A 10,064-nucleotide genomic window follows, 5' to 3' on the forward strand; every position below is an offset into this window, starting at 1 on the left:
AGTATTACATCTCCTCAGAAAGGATGAATACCCAACTTTTGTATCTACATGGATGGAACATGAGGAGATTACACTGAGTGAAATAAGTCAAGCAGAGAGAGTCAGTTGTCATATTTTCACTTACTTGAGGAGCATAAGGAATAACATGGAGGACATTAGGAGAAGGAAAGGAAAAGTGAATTGGGGGGAATTGGAAGAGGAGATTAAGCCTTTTGAATTTATACATCAACAAAACAATACATAATACATAATAAAAGTCAGGAGCTCCTGGGTGGTTCAGTTGGTTAAGTGTCTGACTTTGTGTCAGGTCATGATCTAAGGGTCCTAGGATAGAGCTTGTGTCCATCTCCATGTTCAGTGGGAAGTCCACTTGTCCCTCTCCCTTATGCCCCTCCCCCAGCTCATGTAATCTCTCTCTCTCAATAAATAAATAAAATCTTTAAAAATTACCAAAGTTTTGTACACACACACACACACACACACACACACACACACATATAATAGGTTGCTAGTAAGATAATACATGGAACTCTTTTATAAAATTGTTAAGGGCTCCAAACTCCTTAGTAGGTGAAACAAAAAATAATGGAGCAAACTAAGAGATGAGGAGGGATGTTTTCGACTCCTGACTGGTAATCAGAAAACCAAGAGAAGATGCTTACTCTAAGGAAGGCCATCTTTTAGCACAGTTCTTTCTCAGACTGTTGGGCCTTTGTATGATGGAAATTACTCATGTCTTTGAGGACATTGACTATCTCTAGTATGACAGTTTTCTTCTCTTTATCTAATATTCTAGTCTCCAGCAAAATAAGTTTTGAAACTTATTTCTCATCTCCTTTTTAATGGATTCTCAGCAACTTTTTATAGTCTTACATACATGCGTGTGTGTGTGTGTGTGTGTGTGTGTGTGTGAGTGTTCACACAGCAACTCCCTGGTCACAAAGAAACGCTCCTCCCATGTTACCTTCCCCACACCATTTTCATGTGGCTAATTCCTTCTCTTCCTAAGATGTAAATTCACATGTCATTTGTCTGGGAAAGTCTGAGTTGGGTGCACCTGTTTGGGCCTCTTTAGCCTCCATACTTAGAGTGGCACTCACTGCACTGAAGTGTATTCATCTGTTCCTTTCAATAGACTGAATGCTCTGAGAGCACAAGACAATAACTAGTCTGTTCATTATTGCATCCCTAACTCCTAGCACAGCATCTGCAACATATGAGGTGCTCAGTAGATATTCCAAATTAATGCATAAAATAAGAAAACGTTATTATTTATGCAACTATAGCAGGATATAAAAATGCAATTTCTACTCATGTTTTCTTGTATGCAATATTGGCTTTTATTATATCTGATCAATTAGCATAAGCAATGGTATCTTGATTTAAGAAGTTTGGATGGATGTCTTCTTCTTTTCATTTTTGCACTTACTCTCTGTGTTACCTTTGGAACACTAACCCCTTTTGTGTTCTTTGCTCATCTAGCTAGTAAGAAGTTATTTGTTTCCACTATTTCTCCTTAAAAATACAACAACAAGAACAAAAACAAAAACAAAAAAACCAACAACATCAAAAAACCTACCTCACAACTGTTAGAAAGTCTATTGTTAAAAAACAAACAAACAGTAAATGTTTATTAACATTGGTGAGGATGTGGAGAAAAGAGAACTCTTGTGCACTGTTGTGGGAATATAAATCAATGCAATAGTATGGAGGTTTCTCAAAAAACTAAAAATAGAACTATTGTGTGATCCAGCAAATCCACCTCTGGACATTTATCAAAAGGAAAAAATAATCACTGCATTGAAAATAAATCTGCAACCTCATGTTTGTTGCAACATTGTTTACAATAGCCAAACCTAAATGTCCATCAGCAGATAAATAAAGAAAATATATATATATAAAATTCAGCCTTAAAAAAGATGTAAATCATGCCAGTTGCAACATAGGTGAAACTTGAGGGCATTATACTAAGTGAAATGAGTCTGACTGAGAAATACAAATGCCATTTGATATCTCTTATAAATGGCAATATTTTTTTATCAATCTCTGCACCCAATGAGGGGCTCAAACTTACAACCCCAAGATCAAGAGTTGTATGGTTTACTGACTGAGTCAGCCAGGTTCCCCATAAATGGAATTAAAGATACAGAGAATGAATTAATGGTTGTCAGAGATGGTGGTTGGGGGTGGGGTGTGATGGGTAAAGGTGTTCAAAAGGTACATACTTCCAGTTATAAGTCTTGGGGATGTAATGTGCACCTTGGTGACTAGTTAACAATACAATATTGCATATATGAAAGTTTCTAAAAAAGCAGATATTTTTATTTTTTATTTTTTAATTTAATTTTATTTTTTTTTAATTTTTTATTTTTTATAAACATATATTTTTATCCCCAGGGGTACAGGTCTGTGAATCACCAGGTTTACACACTTCACAGCACTCACCAAAGCACATACACTCCCCAATGTCCATAATCCCACCCCCTTCTCCCAAACCCCCTCCCCCCAGCAACCCTCAGTTTGTTTTGTGAGATTAAGAGTCACTTATGGTTTGTCTCCCTCCCAATCCCATCTTGTTTCATTAATTCTTCTGCTACCCACTTAAGCCCCCATGTTGCATCACCACTTCCTCATATCAGGGAGATCATATGATAGTTGTCTTTCTCTGCTTGACTTATTTCACTAATTAGACAACATATAGTACATCATTAGTTTTTGATGTAGTGTTCAATGATTTATTAGTTGTGTGTAACACCCAGTGCTCATGAGATTTTAAAAGTCCCCATCACCATGATAAGTGTAATCACCATCTGTCACCATAGAATGTTATTACAATGTTATTGACTATATTCCCTATATTGTACTTATCATGGTGAACACTGCATATTGCATAGAATTGTCAGATCACTGTGTTGTACACCTAAAACTAATATATCATTGTATGTCAACTATAACTCAATAATAAAAAATTGTAAAATTAAAAAAAGTTCTCATCACAAGAAAAAGAAATCAACAATGTGTAGTGATGGATGTTAACTAAACTTACTGTGGTAATCATTTCAAATATATCAAAACATTATGTTGTTCACCTGAAACTAATAGAATAGTGTATGTCAATTATATATCAACAAAAATCAAATAGGTATATAAAATCATGCTAGATATTGGCCCAATTTCTTAGTGTATTCAGAGAACTATCAAAAAAATTCTTGTTTACCCTATTTTACTTAAAAATTTCTCACTAAATTCAACTTATCCCTATTTCCTCTACTTCAGAGTGGTTGATCATTATTTTCTGTGTTTGGTTTTGTTTTCACTGTGTCAGGTAGTAGGTCTTCTATAATTATAAGTTTTGAGTTTCTTAACCCATATAACAAATATTTATCAAATATTTATGTCAGTCCCTACATTAAGGATCAAGGAAATGGTAAAAATGACAAATAGAGTTTTTATCTTTAAGCATGTAATAATCCAGGAAGAGAGAGACAACATAAATATATTTATAAATAGCATGCATATTGTGAATAGTACTACTGGGAGAACATAGCTGTGCTTTGAAGGCTGCGAGAGTATTCCCAGTAAAAGTGGTGTTCGTGAGTTGATCAGGTGAAGGCTCAAGGTGGAGGGGCTATAGAAGGCTTTTCAAGCAGAGGAAATACTAAACTCCATAACATGTTTATTTGGAACACATTTTCCCAATTTAATAATGATGCTAAAAATGTCATTTTCCTCTCTCAGAATAGATCAGGTGGCATTGTATTTTATATTAAGTTTACAAAGTCCCTTTTTGTCCTCCATGCCTTTAATAAAATGAAGCTGATTATAATGAAATATGTGTGTGTCATTTGTAAAAACAAAAAAAAGAAAGAAGAATGAAAGAAAAAAAGAAAGAAAGAAAGGAAGAAAGAAAGAAAGAAAGAAAAAGTGTTTCCAGTGGGCAGAACAGATTAAAAACCCCCATGTTATGACAATTTAGGAATCCTTTCCCAGCCATAATATTCTGAACTTCACCACACTGTCATACAAGATGCATATCAAGGATTTGCAGACTCCTTTCCATGAATAACCTTTCCCAGCACCTTGTAGGTGAGACTTTTGGATATTTGACAAGCCCTCCAACCTCTTATTTGTGCCCTGTGTTAAAATATAAGAAAGGTATTGAATGGTCCTTCAGATGCCTCATGCTGAGGCAGTCAAATATCATGGATTAACACTGCTGCATGCTGGAAAGCCTCTTCCTTCAGGTCTGGCTTCCTCTGGGAAAGCATAAGAACTGAACAGCCTCTGCCCACGTGACTTGCTGGGGTCAGCTCCTCATCTTTCATGACATCATGGTCTTTCTCTTCCTCCAGAGGTTCACTCCTCTGTGGCATGGATATTGTGCCTGTGTTTATGAGCTTGGGGGAGCTTTGTCTCTGATAGCAGAGAGGAAAAGTCAATACAAACACAGGGAGTTAAGTGGAAGGTCCAGGACTGCCTGCTCGTGACCTCTGGGTTTGACAGAAAAAAGTATACAGGAGTTACAGTTGCTGCAAGGGAGCAGTGAGAACAGCAATAGGACATTAGAGAAAATGACCAGCACCCTGTCACGGCAGGAGTGACAGCTGTGGCCCTGCACCAGAAATGGAAAACTCTGGATATCCCCATTATTTTAAATTTAAAGAGATTTTTTTTTTGTTTTAATTCTGCAGAGAACTTTGGGGTGAGAAGGAAGTTCAATTTTTTTTTAACATTTCTAAAATTTCTATATAGATACTTTGGCTCTGGGTAAATGTTGGCATCAAAGCCCCTGCCTGAGTTATTGCAGAAATGTCTCTGCCATGGGAGATTTCACAGTTAAGTCTACTAAACTGGGGAAGGATTTCTTCCGAGCATACAAGGCTTCCTGAGCATTTTTAGCACCGGCCTCTACCTATTAAGTTATGCCATTAAGGGGCATCTGGGTGGTTCAGTCTGTTAAGCATCCAACTCTTGGTTTTGGCTCAGGTCATGATCTTGGGGTCATGAGATCAAGCCGCATGTTGGGCTCTGTGCTCAGGACAGAGTCCCCTTAAGACTCTCTCCTTCACCCTTTGCCCTAGCCCCACTCCCATTAAAAAAAAAAAATTATATATATATATATATATATATATATATATATATATATATATATATATATGCCATTAAGTGTTGGGAATCCTAGCTCTCAGTCCAGACTGTAATTCCCTCACCCAAATATAACTCCATTTACTTCTTTAGAGGGTGATGTCACACGTGTTCCCTTTATTACATGTATTTACCCAGAAAGGATTCTGGCTTTGACACAATCTTTTCCAGACTTCTTAAGTTTGAAGGACTTCTGGTCTTATTAAAGGGTCATTTCTTGCCCCACTCCCTTGTAGGACTGAAAGCTGCATAATGTGACTTATCTCCCCATTGCCCCTCAAATCTTTCTTCACCTCATTCCACCCTTGGAGGGACTGCCTAGAAGCCACTGCAATTCAGTTAACTGCTGGATCACAGATGTCCCAATAGGCGAACTTCCCACCCAAATCCACCTCCCTCTTCCAGGCATCCCATGTGTGTTCCTCTGGCATCAGTGGTCTAGATAAGGCACCTTCACCTCAGTCTTTCAGGGAAGACCATGTTTCAAAACTTGGCTTCACTGCTAAGCAGTAATATGATCTGGTTAAGTCCATTAATCTCACTGAAACAAAAGTTTCTTAATGCGTACACTCAGAATAAGATTGCTTTCTCGAAAAGATTAATGCAATATTTATTAGAAAAATTAAATCCCTAGCCTCATATCTGTGACTTTGTGTCTTGGGGGTAGGGAGCTAAGAGTACATTTTATAACTTAGAATATTAAAAAAAAAAAGATAAAAAACAGGAGGTGTGGGACAGTTGTAGGCAGGTTGGGAGGGGGGAATAGGACTCATTCTGTCTGGCTTCAAATCCTAGCACTTCCTTTCACGAAACTTTATGATCTGGGGAAAGTTAGTTACATACTTTTTTCCCCCCATTTCCTCCATGGTGCTGATACAATAAGTGCCTGCCTCAAAGGCTGTTTTAAGTATTAACGACAAAGAGAAGATACACATAAAGGGTTTTAGCACCATGCCCCACTCTTAAGTGCCTACAAGAGAACTAATTTTAATAAAATGTAGAAAATGTAAGAAAAGTTACTCTAAATATTAGCACTTGTTTCTGGGTGGTGTAATTATAAACATTTTTGCTTTGTAGTTTTTATACTTTTCTGTATTTGTCTGTTAGGAACATGTAAGTTACATTTAAAAAACATAACCCATACATTTATGAGTAATGATGAGCAGTGATTTTCCCATTCTATTAGATGAAATGATCATATTTGTACATTTGGTAAAATGTCTTATTACCAACCCATACTTTTTAACCCATACTGTTAAAAAGATAAAGTACACTTTTCAAAAAATGATTGTATCACAAGAATCTTTAATGTTCACTTTAAAGTTTACTCATGGTGGGGTTGTATTTGTGTTTAGTAAAGTGTGCCAAGTGCCACATTGAGACCATTTCAGTTCACATCACTGCACTCCACACGGATGTCTCCTGTGCCCAGCGAGGTCATAAAGAGAGGGGCCTTGACTTTTCTGTCGGTTAGTCCAGCTTTACTGGGGAGTTCCTCCAAACTCTCCAGAAGTAATCTACCCTAATACACATCATCCGTCCCATATAAAAGAATAAGATGGAAAATTTCTCAATGCGTTTCATAGGTTTAGCACGTCTCTGGTACAAAAATTCAAGAAAGGTAGCACAAAAGCGAAAGCACCAACCGAGTTTACTTAAACAAACATGCATAAATCCTACACACTATCTAACAGTACTGAAATGAATACAACATTGCATTAAAAGGTATAAAAGCACTGTACTGAAAACAAAGTTACACGTGAAATACTGCACTGTAAATCCTGAATACTCTAATGTCCCACCCCCACCCCTCCACCGCCCTGGTGAGGGTCAGAAACCATCAACATCTGCCTCCAGACCTTGCTAGTCCTCGGAGACACTGCTGCGTGGGCAGTGGGCACTGGGATCAGCCTCCCGCAGAGCTCTGGCCTCCTCCAGAGCTTCTCTGTACCGGGAGGGCCAGGCCTGGGGGTCTTTCTTAAAGACCCTGGCCAGGAACTCCATGATTTGCATCTTGGTGATTTCACGGCTGGCACGGGACCCCCAGAAGAACTCGTACTCAGGTGGCTCCGCGTGAGGTACGCGCTGGTACTTCAGGTAATTCTGTTGGACGAACTCCTCGGTGATGAGCTTTCTCACGTCTCCAAACGTGGAGTGTTTCTTCCAGGGCCGCAGCCCCAGGATGCGCAGCACGTTCCAGACCGCACTCTCTCGGGCGCCGCGACCCTTCACATAGATGAGGCTCAGGATCATCAGCAGGAGGCCTGTCATGGGCATGCGGTTGCTCAACGCCACCCTGTCCAGCTCCTCTGGCTCAAGCGCTTTAACTAGCGAAAATTCCATCGTGTGCAGGCTCGTCAGCCTCAGGTGTAGCCCGAACACTCGTGCGAGGATGAGGCTGGTGCGCCTGAGAATGCTTCTGCACCATTTCTTGTAACTGCCGATGACATCCTTCACCATGTCTGGGAACCAGATGATCATTCTCTTCTGGTCCTTGACCAACACGTACCACATGAGCTCGTGCGCCTTCTGCACCAGCTGGGCAGGGGCTGGCGGTGCTGGGCCGGGCTGGGCCACGCTCGGAGCCTGGTGGGCGCGGCCTTCCTCCGAGGCCTGCTGCAGGGCCTTCGGGTCTCCCTCTTCGCTTGGGGCCTGAGGTGGAGGCGAGGCCAGAGGGGCGTCGGTCGGGCCTAAAGGAGGGGTCTCTGGCCCTGCGAGGATCGCGGCCTGAGACGCGGGCGGGGAGAGCCCCCCGGGAACCCCAGGACTGCTGTTCACCTCGGAGTCGGAGGCCTCGGCTGCAGAGCTGGGGTCGCACACATCCTTACTTTGTTCGGACATGTCTGCTCCGTCTGACAAGGGCAGGGCCTCTTCTTCCAGGAGCTCTTCGAGCCTGCACTCCCTCCGCGGACTCCTGGAGAGGAAGTGCGCGTTGCTGCGCGCGGCGCCTTCCGCAGCAGCCAGGCGGGGCGGGGCGGTGGCGCGACCGGCCACTGCGCTTGCGCGTCCGCAGGCCGAGAGCGGGGCCGCCGCGGGCGGGGCTGAGAGCCCGACGGGGCGGGTGTCTTTTGAGGCCCCTTAGAGGTAGTGGAGGGTTGCCAGAATGAGGGGGGGCCAGTGACCTGAAGGTGTCCCATTTGGGTAGAGATGGTGGTGGGGAGGAGGGAAGGAGGGGAGGGATATGGATGGTCACTGGAGGAGGAGCAAGTTTAAGAGCAAAGATGATAGTTTAAGTTTCTGAGGTAAGTTTCTTAGAAAATGTTTAACTGCGTCTCTCCAGGGTCAGGGTAGGTATAAAAGTCCCAGAGAAAGTTCTAGACTGGCGTGTAAACTTCAGTTTCGTGATGACGAGTGTGAGAATTTAAACCTAGAGAACAATCAGGATTGCCCAACAACAACAAAATGTAAACCGTGAAGACGATGACTGAGATTGGAAACTGAGAACTACCAATAAAAATTGAGTCTCTGCCACATCAGAGGTCATAAAATGAGAAATGCTGAATTTAGTCAACACGTGCACAAATAGAACTTTCTTGGATATGACATACGAATGACATTTGCCAGGGTCTTTTGGTTTTCTACTTCCTTTGGGTCATATTAGTTTCCTTTTAGTTTTTCCATCAAGATCCCATCATATAAAGATGGTCATATTTATTAGCACAAACTTTTCCCCTATCTGCCTGGCACCCTCCCTCCCCGATGACTGCTATGGCCTCTGCTCTGTGTTCCTGTGAAAACTTCCGGTTCTCACAGAACCCCCACACCCCACCTTCTCTCAACAACTGACTGGTCCCATGGAGCAGCCGCAATCCCAGAAAAGACTTCCTTTTTAACATGGGTCCCATAGATCATCACTGGCAGTCTCTCTCATGACCAACAACCAGATGCAACGTAACTGTGGTTGTGTATGTGTACTTTTTGTTTTTGTTGTTATAGTTCTTTTGTGTTTTGTGGGTTTTTTGTTTTGTTTTGTTTTGCTTTAATTTTAGAAAATTAGATCCACATTGGGCAAAAACAAAGCCGACACTCCCAGAGAAGCATCTATGAAGAGAGGGGTGGGTGTAAGAGCCCCTGGATCCAGGCTTCCTCAGGCTGATCAGAATCCCTATTGTAAACCAATGTGGTCCTTCAGCCCTTCTGGATTCCTAAAGCCAACAGCTTCTTAAATGTGCTGTCTTGAGAATGTTATTATCACTTGAAACCCAAAGCATATTTAAAATATTGTCTTGGCATTTCCAGAGTCCTCTTTTTATTTGCTTGTATCACTTTTTTCATCTCTCACTTTGTTTCTTCACAAGGAGATTGGCTTCAAAGAGCTCTTTCTCTACCTTTGGATATTCATGCTTGGATCACTTTTGGCAGGACAATGCCTCTGATAGAACTCCTTAATCTTCCACTTCACAAGGGTAATTCCTGCAGATATCTCAGGTATATCTTAGTGAGACTTTTTCCTGCATATCATTTCCTTCTCTTCCTGTAATTTATAGATTCCTGGTTTTTGGATTACATCTTATAGACGTAGTTGTGCCAGCTATATTTATTATTTTTATTACTTGAACATGGCTATAAAAAATAGCTATCAAATCAATTTACTGCCCTTTTTCCTCTTAAAATCATCCTTACTTTGAAGTGCTTGGGTGGCTTAGTTGGTTAATTGTCTGCCTTTGGCTCAGGTCATGATCCCGATGTCCTGGAATCAAGCCCTAGGTCAAGCTCCCTGCTCAGTGGGGAGCCTGTTTCTCTCTCTCCTTCTGCAGGTTCCCCTGCTTCTGCCGTTTTGGTCTCCCTAGCTCGCTCTCTCTCTCTCTCTCTCTCTCTCTCTCAAATTAAAAAAAAAATTCTTATTTCTTCCATTGTATCTCCATTAGTTTTCTTCTTATTTTCTTGAATTTGGATTTTTTTTTTCTATTTGGGTTAAA

General features: G+C 41.2%; 1 protein-coding gene across 1 annotated transcript; it reads right to left on the reverse strand.

Moving 5' to 3' along the window:
• Nucleotides 1-6,430: 6,430 nt before the first annotated feature.
• On the reverse strand, nt 6,431-8,121 carry NDN (necdin, MAGE family member). Its single transcript, XM_032342269.1, has one exon. The coding sequence runs from the start codon at nt 7,984-7,986 to the stop codon at nt 7,009-7,011; it is 978 nt and encodes a 325-aa protein (XP_032198160.1). The 5' UTR covers nt 7,987-8,121; the 3' UTR covers nt 6,431-7,008.
• Between the last annotated feature and the right edge of the window lie 1,943 nt (nt 8,122-10,064).

The sequence above is a fragment of the Mustela erminea genome, chromosome 5 (assembly GCF_009829155.1).
Source record: "Mustela erminea isolate mMusErm1 chromosome 5, mMusErm1.Pri, whole genome shotgun sequence".
Taxonomy (NCBI): domain Eukaryota; kingdom Metazoa; phylum Chordata; class Mammalia; order Carnivora; family Mustelidae; genus Mustela; species Mustela erminea.